Consider the following 17,329-nt stretch of genomic DNA (forward strand, 5'->3'; position numbering starts at 1 on the left):
CCTGATATGGGGTGTCGGGTCTTCTGACGGGTACGGTTGGGGGTATGACTCGTGAGATCCCAGCAATAATTGCACCCTTTGGATCAAACCAGTGATGTTTCCTCCCTATAATCACAGGTAAGTCGGTTGTCCTACTAGTAATCTAGCCGTTCTTATAACGTACACGAAGTGAACAAGTGGAGCGACCGAAGCTTATTGTCACATTTTAACGTATAGCATACTGCACTCACTCCCTTATCAGCTTCCTCGACTTCCCCTTCTCATCTGATGCGCGTGTGCACGAATCGTTTTCCCACTCAAACTGTTAATTTTCCATTACTTAGTGACACTAGCAACAAATATTTCCCCAGTTATAAGACCAGGCGAACTTAATGAATGTAGTGGATATACATCTGAGTGATGCTTCGCCAAAATCAAGTCATGTAATTAAAACCATTTCTGAGTGGTCTTTTCTGCCGCCACATATTTCACCTTCCCCAATTACTTTGCAACAAATTTAATGAGACACCTCTGGACATTTGGATTCTCAACAAGTTCATTCAACCAAAAATTTGCATTTGATTTATATTAAGTGGTACAGAGTACTATGACGATAGATTAATGCGTACATATGCTTTGTAGTAACGCACATAAACAGCCTTGTGCATTTTATAAGATTACATCTAAACATACCGAAAATGACGCAAAATCTGCAAATCGTTTGATGAATTGAATTTTTCGTACTCAGTGGGTTAATGTTCAGCATAGCCAAATGGGGAACGATGACCAAACTGCCAATTCCAACGTTCGATTGCCACAGGCATCCCACTAATGATCGAGTCAAGATTGATTATCTCAATAGCTTTATGACTAGCCGGTTGCGGCATCAAGTGACGCGCTAGAACCCTGATGACCAGGAAGAATCGCGAATTTGCTCTCTAAATGAACTACTCGTATTGTGATTGACGCAAGTAGAGGCATGAAACTCGGACATGGATAACTTCCTGTCGACTGCTCATTCGCATACCAAACCAACAACAACAAGCAAACGTATAACAGAAGATGCTATCTTGAACATCTGCGCTATTCGAGGATAATAAGTAAAGTGTAGAGTCATTACGGCCATGTGAAAATGATTAGTATAAAGTGGAAGCAAAAGAAGCAAAATCATGAAAAAACCATTACAAATTCCAAGAGTTATTGCAAAGTGCTCAAACGGTATATTGAATAGAGTGGTAATTCCGCCGTATCTGCAAGCAGACCCTAATAAGGGCCATTGAATCCCTCATGCAAAGCCAGCAAATCACCGGGCACTAAAGTAAGCTTCAGCTTGCGAGTGTACACATTCAGGAAGAGATTTAGCCTTCAGCCGCAAAACGGTACAATGACTCAGAGAAAAATGTGCCCAGTACGCAAAATTATAATGCATTGCAAAACATAGAAGGGACATTCAAGCCTTATGGGAGAATTATAATAAGTTTTAACTCTTCTGAATTAACATGAGCATCCTTTTGCCGGCAAAATTCAACCCTAGATGACCAGTAGAATGCAATGGCATCAAGCAGATGTCATCCCTTTGCCTCGTACCACTCCAAACCACCCTGAGTGACAATGGTGAGCCAGTTTTGAATGGCAATTGATACACTGGCGGTTACATGAATCTCCAGATTCTCACGAACTCGTTTCCAAGCCTGGAAGTACGGCTTAAAGCAGTTATGAAAATCTTTGCATAAATTAAGACTAAAGAAGCCATGAAGATTGGCCCCAAAATTTCTATTTTGGATGGGTACCATAACGCCTTAAGTAGACTAAACTAAACTCTTAACATTATTAACATTTTTAAAAATGTTCACACAGGAAATTTCCCACTTGACTTGCATTATTCTTAAGATTTTAGTATTTTAGGTTGTCGGAAAAAGAATTACCGGGCTATGTGAATAACTAACACTAGGTGATCGCAAATTCATATAGATAAGAGTGCAAAGGCGTTCCCTAGATAATAAAAGGGCTACATTGGGACCGTATTGCTGTACACAAAAGGCCAATGCCCAAATTCTCCAAGGAAGTGCTAACGAATTCATCGATGCAACAGCGATGACTGGCCATGTAGTAACTATCAGTATTTCCGTTATCCAAACCAGAGGGACAGAGACCAAAGAAAGTGCACTTTGAGGAGCGCACAGAACTTCCAGTGGAAGGAGTCGTCAGTCTGGAGGACATTCAGGGAAACTGAAAAGCAAAGCGTACTGTGCAGAAACGAGACAGAGAAAAGTTGCCAAGAGCAATACAACCCGTTACATGAGGCATTTTAGCGCATTCAAAAATGAATTCGTTCCCATAGTGCTTTACCAAAAGTAGCCACGACTCTGAGGCATATGGTGGGCGCTGGAGATCAGTTTCCATGATCGTTCGACCTGCAGACCACTGGCCCAACCAGGCCTCGGTATTTTACCCAACAAACCGTCCGGTGAGGTCAGCTGCACATCGAGCTGAAAGGGAAAATAATTCAAATTGACGCCAGCAGATCGACACCTTATATACAACCTCCATTGTATTACAGGGTAAAATTAACTTAATAACAGGAAACTACGAATGCAGAGACTTCAAATAATAAATTCATTGTCTGCCCATGGCATAACTAGCCCAAAAAAGCATAATTTACTAACCCACCAAGTCATTCACAAAAAATGTCTAGTCTATGCTGCTAGGCAATAATAAGCAAGCTTTCTATTCAAGGAACATTCGTTATAGGAGATAAATTGAGAAGCTAATACTCAAAAAATCAACTACGGGTCTATTATGGTTTGAAGTGAGAGCACTGGCTTGCTCGTATTCGCATAAAGGGTTCACAAAATGCATTTCAAACTTTTTTAAAGATGCTTCATTGGGTAGAAATTTTGACCATACCCCTTTCAAGGGCGTCCAGAGCATCGCTCTGCGAGATATGACTAAGGGAGGTCAGGAAGGTAACTGAAAGGCGAGATCTGGTCAGCACAGCACCGTTAACATTGAAGGATGGGAGTATTTTCGTAACAACAAATACATGATCATCGCCTGGACGCAGCTAGGGATTTCCTAGGTGGTACACTCAGCTAGAGAAATGTCTACATAGAATACACTGTAGCTAGACACGATGAAGCCGTCGGGAGGATGAGAGCCAGAAAACACACAAAAGATCAGTTATTTTCTCAGGATATTGGAAAATCTGGTGCAGATCAATCCACCTTTCGATCACGTTTGAAGCACACAGCGCCAGAATTATTGTCCCAGAAGACGACCTCAACCGAGCACACGAAGATGTGCGGTTGAGCTCTGATGACGAAGGGAAATGCAGGAATGTCAAAACTGCTAAATAGTTGAGTGTGAAATTGAACGCCTCCAAGCATAATAACTAAGGCGGCCTATCACCTACACAAGCTAAAGTAAGAAGACCAACGTCTGAAGACAACCCATCTCAACAAACACTGGAAGCCAGCGAACGGACGGTGGAATCGCGGCTCGGTGACCTTCAATTCCTTCTCCACAGAAAACTCCACCCAGACAGACCCAGCATGTTGTTGGATCCGTTGAAACCAAAAAGTCCACAAATATGGTACCAAATGAAATTTATCTTCAAGTAGAATAGAAAACAACACAAATCCAGGCAAAAGCACCCGGACAAGATCGAGCTCTTATCCTGGGAACCGATAGTAAGCAATCCCTCTCGAGCAGTTCGGTCCTGAGGGCTGTTAGATACACAGTTGCCAAGCGTTACCAACCCATAACAATACTCAGCGGTGAAATTTTCGAAACAACATATCAACTCAATAAATCTAGGAATAAGCTTAAACCAACCGCCACTAGCCTTCACGTAACCCAGAAGTATTCTCTTCGATGCGCTGGCGCCGTCGTGTTTTGTGTAAAACAATAATAACAGGTTGTACCTTACAATTTGCTTGAATAAAATGGTCAACACTTACTTCATTAACTTGTAATTTCAAGTAACTCTAACAATGTGTAATCGAACCTTAAGCACTTTTATTTATATAAACGCTTTTGTGCTTGGAAATGCATTCGGACGGCTATTTCTTAAAGTACATATGGAGATATTTGTAATGCTAGCAATAGCACCATTGCAATGTTTTTGAAAATTTTTGATTAAACTCACATGAAATATTTCGTGCATGAAAGTCCAAGGTTATAGGCGGGCATACGCGGGAACGTAAAATTTTCCTCACTTCGGGGTGAAAAATGGCAAAGCGTGTTTATAACCCCTTTGTACTGGCCTCTGTAAGTTATATTCGAGTCATTAGCCTCGATTTTTGGATTGAAAAATAGTTCAAATCCTATTAACCTTGAAAGCCGCAGCAGCTATAACACCGACATATCATATATGACGATTTGTTGTCGTGCCTGTATTAAATAAAAGGCTCTAAGATATTTTATTGGTTTTTTATTGAGGTATTTGTTGTTTATCTGGTTTTATTTTATGTTTTAAGTAAGTTGCAAATTGCTGGAATTGTCTCTAGATACTTAGAGCACCATTGTACAATTTACCGTTCCTTGTCTTTAAAATGTTGCACTATTCAATCAATTATATCTGTTAAGTTAAAGAAAACAAATGGAAAAGAATACAAGTCCTGTCCTGCGTCTATCAGTGAAAGCGCAACTCTTCTTGGCACTGCAGATGTCCCGAATCCGCATGGCAACGGGATATGTCACTATGCTTACCTTTTGATTAGGAAGCTGAATGAAGTCGGAAATCATAGATCCGAGCTTGTAACTTTGTGTATAGATCAGTCTGGCACTGCTGCAAAAGATAAGAATAATGTTAGTAATTATCTGGCATGATTTTTAATTTACCTAGCCTAGTCTTAAATTCATTTATTTTTGCCATTATTTTACATTCCCTAAACCTTTTTTAAACATGCTTAGATTTTAGATACATAAAAACTATTTTTAAATGCGTTTTTTAGAACATCAAAATAAAATTTCCACATGAAAATCTCACCTATGTTTGGGTACATCCAACTGAACCTCGGGTACTGGGAGTTATTGTGACGTTTAAGGAACATGAGTCCGAAAAAATGATGTCCAAGTTTACTGCTTTTAGAATGTCTTCCAAGGTACAACTATCCCTACTCTTACGAATATACTGGCTGGATTGGGTTCAAAAATAGACTTGAAAGTACTCGGTGTTTTAGGCGAAAAAATTTGCCTATCGGATTCAACACATATATTGCGAATACATGGATGGACTTCACGCCAAACTGTCTACTGCCTCTGTGGTAAGCTTTCGCCAAATTGTGTATGCACGTTTTTGGCCTAAATAAGTTCGTACAATTCAATCCTTCCATCAGGTGTATATGATAATCTCGACATCCTTTGATATTTCATGGCTTATAGTTTATGGTTTAAAATAATTTTTACTCAAAAGAATAAATACTGTTGTGACTTGTATGACTAAAATATGAACATTATAAGAAATATTTTTAAGAATTTTTGAAACAACACAGATTTTTTAAATGTTTTTTGTATCACTGAGGTTGCATTTGCCAGAAATAGATAGTGATTTGCAGGAACCAAGAATCGTATGCAATTAAGTCCAAACTTTCGGTTGTAATCACATAGACAATATTATCGGAAACTGTTTGTGATCACATTTATGTGTGACGAACCAGTTTTCATTAATGTGGTGCGAACTTACTTAAGTTCGTTAGTAAAATACCATAAATTAAAATAGAATCTCCCATAAAAATGTTCTTAAAATCATTGATAAAATAATGGGCATATTTTGGGCTGAAGGTTATGACTGACGATGTTTTAAATGACTTTAACTTTTTAAAATAAAGGATTTTGATGGCAAATGACTTTTTATATCGATCGAAAATTATTTTCTGTGTCATTTTTGCTAATTTTGGGGAATGAAAACCTCATGACTAGAGTTTGTTGACCAATAAAATTATAACCACCACCTTTCAGTAGTGATATCGTGATCTATAATTAGGCCCCTTGAAGTGGTTTTTAAGATCCGCGTTTATCGTTCTTCATGTTAGAAGCAAAAGCGCGGGCATGGAAATCGAAGGCGTTGCCTGTTTTGATTCACAGGTAAATTGTCACTAACTTAATCTCTTATAGGGCACCCTTTGCAAACATCTGTACAAGTATTATTTTGTATGGTTTGTAGAGGATGCATGTTGCGAGAAAGTTTCCCTTTTTATTAGATTATAGATGAAGTTCCGATTTTGGAGACCATCGACAAAAGCTTCCGTGGAGACGAGCTCATTCGTAAGAATGCTGACTTCGCGAGGATGGAGATTTCAAATGTCTTATCGCGTAAACTTTTTATTTTAATCCCACTTAGCTGTTTTGATTATTTTTAAACAAGATGTTTTATGTAGAAAACTCAGAAAATAAACCTTATAGTAGATTTCTTGGCAAGCGTCATGTCCAGAACCACGTGCTTTAATATCGGTGTTTTATTGATGATTTCCACTAGATTCCATTTTTTTAAAAGATTTTCTTGCCGAAGAACAGCAGAGAATGAACCCCCGTATTTTAGTTCTAGATATAGATCACCACAGGCTCCTCTGAATGTCGAGATTTTTTTATTCATTACAATACCTGTCCGTATGTAACACCATAGATGAGCTAATTGTTGTCCAATGCAAGTGGCAAAAGGATTGATTTGTTTGTGGACATCACGCTACACTTGGCAGACATAGGTTAAACGTACACAAGTACGGAAACATGCACACAATATCCATTAAAAGTACTTCCGGTTGTAGACGCCAAAATCGCCCTGATTTTAATGAAAACGGATATGTGATCTGCACTTATCGGAATTGATAGTAATTGTTCTAAAACCTTTTTAAATCATCATTATCTAAACCCATGTGTAGGATGCGACTGACTCAGGGCAATTTTGTTATTTGTATCAGATAATTTTGTTAAGGTAAGCAAATCCGGTATGCCTTTCAATCCTTTATTAAAGCACAAGTAATTGTCGCTTTTTAGTGGGGAAGACCAATGCCTAAGTAATTGAGGAATATTAGGCTACCAAATAGTACTTGCATTCTTTTGTGTAGATTGGTACAACAACTTGTTATAACTGATAAGCAGTCGTTTAGATAGATCTTTATAAGGCATGAGTAGTTATGCGTCGGCCTACCTTTATGATATTTTATCGCACATTCTACTTCTATTTCGAAACAAAATTCACATCCTCAAATGTCGACAGAACGTACTTGATAGATCCACTTCAAGTTCGTCTGCTTCAAGATTCGAGCTAAACTTGGTTTCCATGTTGCAGAAACTGGCTAATCGTTATTTTTTATTTAAGGTATTTGAAGAGGGTAGAGTATAAGGTATTAGAAACGATCTCTATTGGACAATTTGTTTCTGTTGATGGATCCTTCGAATATATCTGCAGCGCGTTTATGAAGGTCCCTTGTTATTTACAATAATGGAGAACTGTGAGTTACTAGCGACACCTTAAATCGCTGGAAGTGAGCGTGACAACAGCAACTCTTCGATATGTGTACCTGTGGTAGAGAGAGTCTGTGTCCATGTACTGCAACTGTGAAAGTCACAGAATCTTCCAAGCAAACGGGAGTCATATGTTCTGCGTTAACAGATGGCAATAAGTTCTAGAGTCCATACATTTGTTCTTCGATTCGCGTACGTTATAAAAACACACCATTGAGGGAAGATTGTTTACTGACTTACTGACTGACTGAATTGTGACAACAAATGGCCTTTGTGTTTCAGTGTTGATAAAGTGAGGGAACAAACCATTAAATGTTCCAAACGATCAATCCAGCACCCACCGCAACCCGTTAAGGCAATCACCATTTCATTCCCGCAAGATAATACCTGCTTTATGTGCAGGTTTGGTGCAATGAAGGCTCTACCTCTTCATGATGAATTAGCTATTTTAAAATTTAGTTACGGGCTAGATTACCTACTCTGTTCCAGAAACAGCCAGGACAAGTTTGTTGGTCTGAATGAGTGTCCCATTCTTACTCTAAGAAAACATCAGGACAAAGGACCTTAAACTCCTAACGCACACGGCATAACTTACCCTAGAGAGAGGGGTTCAACCTCATCCGTGTACTCGAGATTTCTTTAACTGATATTCCCCTAGGTCACTATTAATACCTTTTCTCGACATTAGCCAATCATGGAATCAGTTTGCAAATACAATAAGAAGTTGGAAATAAAAACGAGATAGAAAAGAGATGACCAGAGGGAGTTGTTTTGCTCCTAGAAGTAATATTTTTATCAAACAACAGACGAGCCTATTTAGTTACTGGGCCAAATTATTTATAAATCACAATAGCCGTTTGCCGAACTTTTCTTGATTCATATGAAATCATTCATTTGGCCTAATCCGTCAACTAATTGCATTAATGTTGCATTGTAAGATTTTTCATCTAATGTTGATTTATGGTTTGAACACTCCTACACTTATCCACACATATTCATATGTCTAAGTCGATTAGTTTTAACTTGCACTTCCAATCTCCGCCGAAGTTGATGTTTAGTAAATATAATGGGCTCTTGTTTAGAAAACAAGCTGAAAGTAATGTCTCATGAAATATCGAATAATCTGTCCTGCTTATCCTCGAATTTTTTTTTGTCAACATTCCTACTGACACCCAAGTCATATTACTGTTTTTGGAAGTATACCCTGACAAATTTTGCGCTTTGTGTTCAAAAAAGATGACAACTGTAATCAAATAACCCGTTTGCTGGCTTTTTGAAACTTACTTTGAGCGCAGCAGAATACGTAAAATTCCTTTAGAAACACGTTACCGACCGGTTCTCTCGCGAAGAAGCAATTCATCTGTAGAAGGCCTCAAGAGTCTTGAACGCTTGCATCTCCATGGCATGGTACGTGAAGTGAGTTTTCCTTTTCCTTTGTTAAAAGCCCTTTGTTTTTTAAAACCCGGTCACGCTGCTTTGCTCAGCCCTGGTTTGGTTTCATCTACCCAAAGTCTAAAATTCCAAAGTAAATATCTAAGTGCGCGATGACCACACCCTGGAAAAATAAAAGCACTGGAGGCCGGGTGTGTTTAAGCAAATAAGCTCTTTACGTATTGGGGTAGCATTCACATGGATCTAATTTGGTAATTCTTGCAATATTAAAATTTGGCGTAAATTGCGCTTTTGAGAGTTTTTTTTTTAAAAACAAATGACTGGCTAATTACGTTTAACCCATGCATTAACAGGAGTTATGCTTTTGGCCACCACGTATTCCTCACGTCTTCAGATAGTGTCCTCATTTCGTCTATCTTTGCGTCACGACAGAAGCGCAGGCTTCCTTGTTGTATTTATAGTTCTATTAAGGGAGAGTCTCAGAATTGAATTCTCCATGTGATGAATTCAACACAATCGAATGTCAAGTAAATTATTGTTATATGAGCATATATTCAACGAATTCTGTAACTACGGATCGGTAACGTAATTTTACAAGGGTTGGTACAATTTAACCAAGTTTTAGACTTATTCACCGAATAAAACTCCACTACATTAGCTGTCTAAAATAAAGTATCAATTGCACTCCCATTCACAGAAATTTCTCCACTGCAACCCATCCTTCACTCAGAAGGACTGAATATGTTTTCGATACTTATTATTCTGACAAGTAAATAAGGGGCTATCGCTGTCCGCATTTTAATTTTCAAATTTCATTTTAGGAATTTCGACGGACTTCTTCATCTAGCCCCAATGATCACTGATGAAAGTATAAGTTTTGTGTTAAGTTTTCTGATGTATATGCAGTTGGGATTACAAATCACAGTCATAATTCATGTGAATATGTTCATTATAAAATTTCTCCATATATATTGTTGCGTGTAAGTATTATCGAATATGATATGCTACAATTAACGATGGGGAAACTAACATTTCAAAGGAGCATAAGCTTGATAGAAATGGCTAGTTCATATGACTTGTTGGGGAGTGTGGAAGTTTGGCTGTTGTAAAGGCAAATGAAGTCGAATGTATTTCACATTTTAGCTGGAAACTTAGTTAAATTGATGCAGAATGCTTTAAAATTAGCTTGTTTGGTAGCAGGGAGGCGAGTCGTTGAGACAGTTCTGCATTGGCAAATAAGATTGGGCAATATACCCAACTTGAAAATAGTGAGTTGAGTGACGAATGATTACGTCAAAAACATGTTATTTGTAATATAAATGAGGAATAAGAAATTCACCGCTATCAAATTAGTTCTAGTCGAAAGTGAGGTACTTTAGGATAGCCCCGTGTACTTCGACTGCATTGCATTCCTTCCAAAGTACTGAGATGATGCGAGTGATTTAGTTTGAACTAAGGTGATGGGATTTAGCATTAATAATAGTAGTATTTATGAATTCGTTGACTTGGTAGTTCTGTGTTTTTGCAGTCGAATGTTTATCTGCCAAGATGAAATTATTTTATTGTTTTAGTCGGTAGTTGAAGTATTAGCAACGTTCCATAAACGCTTATCTGAACTATAAATTCAAATGCTGCTGATATTCCGCTCACTTCACAGAAGTCATTATTTTGAATTATAAGCCAGCTGTGTGTGTTTACAGAAGATTTAACTCAATAAATGATACTTTGAGTGAAGTACAGGTGTTAGATTGAGGGAAATTGCGTCCATTTGTTAGGCTCCATCTTCAAAACATGGGAAATATAATGAGTTTTTTCATAATTCTACAATGAAAGGACTATGCATAAGCACTGACAAGTAAAAATAACTGAAGGAATGAATGGAATGTTAAATTTGTGTAAAATCAGTCAATACACATGATCCTTAGCTCAACTGCTTCAAAGTGAACATGGCTTTATGGTAAAGCCTAATTATCTTGAAATTGATAAACCTCATTTTTGCATCCATGAAATGGATAAAACTTCACAACTTGCTTCAGCATCCTAATGTTCAGTTTCGAGAATTTACCACCTTCGATATCGTCCCAGCTGTACTACTAGTCAATATTAGTAAAACATAAAACAACCCTTATCTTCTAGAAACATTAACATCGAAAGTTCCTACTTTTTCACTACTGCAAACAGGCTTTCTACTTATTATACATAGTAAGCTAAAAAATATTCTTTACACCTTGCCATGCTGCTAGAATGTGCTGCAAATAATGTTGGGGTCATGTCAATTAGATGCTGACTAATGGAATTCACTATAGTGCCATTACTTGAATCAAGTGTTTTGACACCGATTGCTTCCAAAGAATTGCCCAATTTCGTAAAGAGGAGTGTGTAACCATTCGAATTGCCACCAGTGTCATGTAGGCATGTAAATACTTACGCACCCATAGTATTCTTCCTCTCAGGCGCTCCGGTATTCTGTGCCAATAGTATCCTACGTCTTCTTCAGAAAGAACTATCAAAATCAGGTCAGTTCAGAATCAGGCAATAGTCTGAGATCAAACACAAACCATTCTCAGGCATCTAATGAATATCTGATCTCTTCTAAAGCAGATTTTTCAAGTGAATAAATCTACGAAGTTTACTGGCTTCCTGCCCTTGGATGGGTAAGGAGCTTGACAAAAAAAAAAACTATACTTTTGACATATGTAGTTATTTTTACTAAAATCAAGTATTTACCTAAAGATTATTGTGAAAGTTTGCTTTTAAACATTTGAAAAGTGTATAATTGTAGTGAGTATGATCAGTTCATTCATCAATTTCATTTGCGACTTTAGTATTTTAGTAATTCGAGCTAGGTTGATTTATAAAACATATTAATTAAGTCTTCTTTTCTGGCTGGCAAGGCCAAGGAATTGACTTTCTATTACAACATATGTTATTGCGTAAGGTTGTATATATTGTTTACTAGTATCACTTTCTGGAATAATCCATATTTTGGCCAATATTTACCACCAAAACATGCAGCCTATTTGAATTGATGAAGGATCCTAACTCGGTATGGGTTTTTTTTCAGGGAAATTTACCTTCTTGTTGTTTTTGGAATTATAGGCATTTATGTGAGCTTCACCACCCCTCGCTTTCAAATTAAATATGATTGCTTTAATGTGATGGATTCTGTCAGGTACTGATGCAACATAATATTTAGCTTTTTGATTCTAGTTACTCATTAAGTGCCTTAGTTATCTGCACCCATTCACATCAGACAATAAGCGGGCGAGATCGTAAAGAGGTAATATTATTAAATGTCTGAGGAGAAGCCTTCATTCCTCGTGAAGTAGGAATACCAAAAATAAACTCTCTGAATACTTACACTTGGGCATGGCCCCAGTATCAAGATATAAATTACACTTGTTTTTCAAGTCGGTTCAAGGATATAACTAATTCCGTAGCCAAGTGATTTTGTTAAATACTTTTAAAGATTCTGCATGCCACTGAAAAACCCCTGATGGGTTTGAATTTGTTTTAAGTCTGCTTTCACAGGGTAAACATACTGTAATGTGTGAACTTAAAGCAGTCGAGTCCTCTTTGAAGGCGTTTTAAGTTAGACAGTTCTAGATGAGCTATAGTATGATTGGTAACACCATGGCACCGAGCTCATGAAGTTAAATGCATAACTAGATTAAATATCACTTTTTTTATGTTCATAAATAATTCCAGTTACGTCCAATCGAAATCCAACCTCCCTTTATAGGAAGCGGTATTTCGTGGTTGATAATGCGTAAACATGACAGACACTTTTAGAGAGGTTACAATAGCTTTTTAATGTGTTGAAAAGTGTCATTCACCTAATTATCCTGTAAAATATCATAACTCAGATTGAAAATTTGGGTCAGACTTTTTATCTTTTTGTTTATCAAATACCTATTACATTTACATACATAAACAGAAGTAGAAAGCATTTACTACTTGAATAGTTTGTCCTAATTATTACTCAGAGCACACTTAAGGTGCAGTAAAATAATTTTTATAATTCCAGCCAAAATATTAACACTACGTTTACCTAGTTTCCTATATTTTAAGACACGGAAGTGTAACGCAACTAATATGTTCATCGTTAAATAAACGAGCGCTTGTACAATTCAGTTTACAAATAATTATTTTACAATAGTCAATGGTTTGCTGCGATGCATAGATGATGATTCCGAAAAGCTGTCAGATGTAAGATTGGTGAATTTTAATTTCAAATTTAAAAATAAAACTTATGTGGAATGCACAACTCATAGAAGATATCATTTAGGCTTTTAAATGAAGCATTGTGTGATTGGTTGAGTTATCAGTACTTCTACTTAAGTTACCTTAGAATGCATCCATCCCTAACCATCAGTCGCATGAAGGGGCATTAATTTACCATCATCGCAAATAGAACATTGCGGTTTTCGTCTGGCACTGGGTTAACCCTACAGATTGGGCTGTGACTGATGTGCATGAAAGGAAGGTCACTGCAGCACTATGTAGTATGCTACAGCTATTACATCATTCTAAATTTAGTTTTGGTACTCATGGAAGCCTGAATTTGTTCTAGTTAGGAATCGTCTTTCAATCGTTAAAATTCCTTAAAAATTCTGTAGTAACTGAAAGTCGTCTGCTAAAATCATAGGCTTTCTGCACAAAGCGAACATATCTCAACCATCATTGACACTTAACCTAGTTTTTCTGGATATTGGCTTCAAAAGTCCGCTAGATAAAAATCTTTGATAACAAAACATTTAAGGATTTGGGGGAAGATTTTCGAGTATTGCCACAAGCACTCACTCTTAAAATATTTCAAAGAGCCTTAAACATTGAATATCCAAATAGGTGAACTGCATAGATAGAATGGTCATTCAAATTTCACTAGGAAAATATTTTTTACGCTACAATCCAAAATTCTTCGGAATCACGATTCTTCATTGTTAAACTCAACTTCCAATCGTGTGCACATACTGCATGCAACACCACGGCGATTAGCTTCATTATTTCTCTAAATATGGGCCCTTAACTTCAGTTATCCACCACGGTGGATTCACTCCTAAATGGCTTTTTCTCTGATAAAATAACAGCATATGGAATACAATGAAACAATTCACTTTTGTGTAGAGTTGAATAAAAAGAGATGCTTTGATTTTAGTTTAAATGTTGGAGAGTGATCTTCTTTTGACTTTGCCTATGAATTGTAGTAGAGCACCTGAAGTTGGAACTCCATACGCCATCACGTACCTGACAATTTATTATGAAGTACTAATTGAAAAAGAAGCCAATTTGCATAAGTAAATTATCAACACCCTTCGATGTATGTGAGAACGGTATTTTAATACACTTTTAAGTATGATACATCCGGGTAGAGTTGCAACTCGCTAATCAGCAATTGAGTAGACATTTAGATTACCTCTGTGTGTGGAATAGCTTAGAGTCTCTCCTAAGAAATGCACTTCTGAGGGCTTGAATTTATGTTGTTTTTTAGAGGTGAACTTCCGATGTGCCCTTAGAATGTTTACAGGGTCATGGTAAGGTGGTCATTCCACATGGCCGTTTACGTACATCAGGACAGCACGAAGAAACCGCCAATAACTCCGATGATTTGAATAATTGTTTATTTTGGGACCAACTAATATCCTTAAATTAGTTAGAAAACTAATTGCCGTTAAGATAAGGGATCGTTCAGTCACCGAGCCTTCAAGTAAAGTGTATGATTAGGGTCATTACCACGATTTTGTGGAATTTACGAAGTAAATGCCATTTTGATCGTTTATCCAACTTCTATAAACACTTTTAGAAGTTACCTTGCCCTTAATTTTGGATTTTAATATTAGGTTGGCAACAACTAAGGAAATTAAACACCGCTTTTGCAAAGCTTGTTATCAGAATTGGTTTTATTTAAGTGAATCTTTGAATTAAGGGTATCTTAGTTTAAAATGGAAACGTGATTCGATGGTACTTTACTACTCAACTATTTTTGTCATAGGTGACGTTTTTAGATCGGGCGTCATCTCTATTTTCTTGTTTAAATTGACTAAAAGTTTGCACGCTGGTTTGTAGTCTGTGGTTTCATTTACCTGGTTTTAAGTAACATCTCAAAGTTGAGTAACCTTATTAGATTTGATTGCATACAAAACGTTACTTTCATCGTGTTTCATATTATTTCCAGTGGATGGTCCAGCATTATTAGGCGAGCTAAAAGAGTGTGATTCGTTTGAAAGAACTTTTCTATCATCTTAGCCTGCTGGCGAACAATTAAAAATCCCCTCCTCCTAGCATTGTCCATTTAAGGACGAAATTTGTATCCAGGTGTGCTTAACAAATTGATGACTTGTAAATCACAGGTAGGCGTCCTGTGTTGGAAGTGTTCAACAAACCTATGTTAGACCTAGATTAGCCATAATGTGAATGGTCTAATAAAGACGAAAAATGTCAGTTTCCTATCTAAAATTTAGCATTTTAGTCTTATAATTATTTAAAGTAAAGTGGGTTAGTCTTGGTTATTCACTATTCCAGTGGGAAATATGGTTTGTGGATGACCTTCTTAAAATTCATAGTCCACTGAAAAAAAATGAACTACGGTATCATTTAACTATTTTTAATAATCTGGTAAAAGTAAATTTAAGATGAATATGTTGCTTTAACTAAAACCAAATTCCTCGGACAACATACTTCTCTAGCACTTTTTAAACGTTCCAACGGTGCTCAGTGACTAAACCACTGATAGCAGATAACAATAAATCTCAAGCTGTCCAATCAGATCTAAGGTCATGAAACTACCCAAAGAGTATGGTAATGACATAATACTGTGGCAGCACAAATTACATTGCCACTGATTATCAACTGATCCAAAGCATTCGACTTTAAGTACGCTTTAATAAAGTCTGCCTGATTGCTCAGAGGTGCCGACATTTTAATGTAAAGGTGAAGGCAATCATGATTAAACCTCTTAAAAGAATGAAACTTCAACCACTTAAGAAGATCACCGATAGCAAAAAGTAGCAACTGATTTGCTATATATGCTTGAAAATTGTGCAAGCTTAACTCTATGCACAAAATAATGATGTTTTACTTATCAAAGGAAATGCACACTTTGACACAAAAGGCAGTTTTTGCGTTCTTCAATGTGCAATCTATTGATTTCATAAAAAAAAAACAATTCTAAATAGTACAAGGGCCTTGTGATTGAACGCATAGATACAAGCGATCCGGTAAGGAAAAATAAGGTATTTTAAGCCAGCAGCTACGAATCCTCTGCTATGACGCATCGCCAGGAGATCATGGCCAATTTTTGCACCACGAAAGCGATGGTTGCACCAAAGATGGCCAAAAAGTAGGCCCATCGACCTATCACGAGACCAGTGTACAACAGCACACCGCAAAAAGATGACAGCGAACCCATGTAGATAAATACAAATCGGACAGTAACAGTACCCGTAGGTATGGCCTTTGCGCAGAGTAGTACAACTTCGATAATGAAGACAGCGAAGAGTAAAGACAAACCAATGGCGAGCAATGTGGCCACAGCAAACATAACCTCACGATAAGCACGGCCATCTTCAATGCATTCTCTGAGAATGCGTCCGCAGTCCCAATACGGTAGCAAGAGTGAGAGTGTCAGAGATATGTTTGTTAAGGCGAGCATGGCAGCAGTTAGTTTTCGGACGCGTTTCATTCTTCCAACTTCTGATTGCACTTGTGCTAGGTTTCCTAAATTTCAATGACCCTAAGCCGTCAATTTTCTGATTGGTTCCTGAGTGACCGTTCAATCAGAGTCCAATACATTAATACAAATGTGAATAAATCAAAACCAGTGAAAGACCTTATCATTTTCATAAATAAAATAGGTTTTCTATGGATTTTTCGGAAACGACTGATCTTATTAGGGGTTTCAGTGTCTGTGTTTGTTAGATTTGATGAATAACGGGTCGAAATTTTAACCTTTGTTTTTGGTAGAATGGGTATTTTTCATTTACACCTTTAGTAGGAAGTTCTAAGAAATGAGCGCAATCCAGGTTTACAAATGACCGCATTCACAAAAGTAGGATTGTGACCTCAATTAAGCACTTATTATTGCGAAATCGACACTGACTATTCAAAGCTATTGAACAATCACAATTTAACTGCACCAGAGACCTCTTTTCTGAAGGTTTATTACGTATTAGTTTAGTTAATAGTAAATTCAGAAACAAGCTTCTCAATTACCTTCTGCATCCTCTTCACTAGCTGCGAACTTATTTACGGAATTTTGGAGCTGAAGTTATTCGAAAAGTTTGAACAACTACTAGTAGACACCCTGGAATCCGGTGGCTGAACCATAGGAAACTCAAAAACGTAGGCGGTCGAAGCTATGATTATAGTGAATATTAGTAAACTGCGCTGCCAATCGCACGCCGTATGTCACAATAATTTTGGGATTGGCTCTACGACTTGACTTTTTTAGAAGTGGTTTTTTTCAAAGCGATCGAATAGGGATAGAGTTTTG

General features: G+C 37.2%; 3 protein-coding genes across 3 annotated transcripts; 2 read left to right on the forward strand and 1 right to left on the reverse strand. All coding sequences in view use genetic code 11, as the record gives it.

Moving 5' to 3' along the window:
* Positions 1 to 94: 94 nt before the first annotated feature.
* On the forward strand, positions 95 to 5,138 carry EGR_05843 (hypothetical protein; the record flags this gene model as incomplete). The annotated part of the gene is made up of 5 exons (XM_024495092.1): positions 95 to 117; positions 1,127 to 1,214; positions 3,506 to 3,595; positions 4,396 to 4,788; positions 4,935 to 5,138. The coding sequence occupies 5 exons, from the start codon at positions 95 to 97 to the stop codon at positions 5,136 to 5,138; spliced, it is 798 nt and encodes a 265-aa protein (XP_024350555.1).
* A 1,967-nt stretch (positions 5,139 to 7,105) lies between these two features.
* Positions 7,106 to 10,115, forward strand: EGR_05844 (hypothetical protein; the record flags this gene model as incomplete). Its single annotated transcript, XM_024495093.1, has 7 exons — positions 7,106 to 7,300; positions 8,300 to 8,379; positions 8,463 to 8,542; positions 9,310 to 9,418; positions 9,536 to 9,607; positions 9,660 to 9,818; positions 9,950 to 10,115. 7 exons carry the CDS (start codon positions 7,106 to 7,108, stop codon positions 10,113 to 10,115), a joined length of 861 nt encoding a protein of 286 aa, XP_024350556.1.
* A 5,972-nt stretch (positions 10,116 to 16,087) lies between these two features.
* EGR_05845 (hypothetical protein) lies at positions 16,088 to 16,519 on the reverse strand (the record flags this gene model as incomplete). The annotated part of the gene is made up of 1 exon (XM_024495094.1): positions 16,088 to 16,519. The coding sequence occupies one exon, from the start codon at positions 16,517 to 16,519 to the stop codon at positions 16,088 to 16,090; it is 432 nt and encodes a 143-aa protein (XP_024350557.1).
* Between the last annotated feature and the right edge of the window lie 810 nt (positions 16,520 to 17,329).

The sequence above is a fragment of the Echinococcus granulosus genome, assembly GCF_000524195.1.
Source record: "Echinococcus granulosus chromosome Unknown EG_S00046, whole genome shotgun sequence".
Classification (NCBI taxonomy): domain Eukaryota; kingdom Metazoa; phylum Platyhelminthes; class Cestoda; order Cyclophyllidea; family Taeniidae; genus Echinococcus; species Echinococcus granulosus.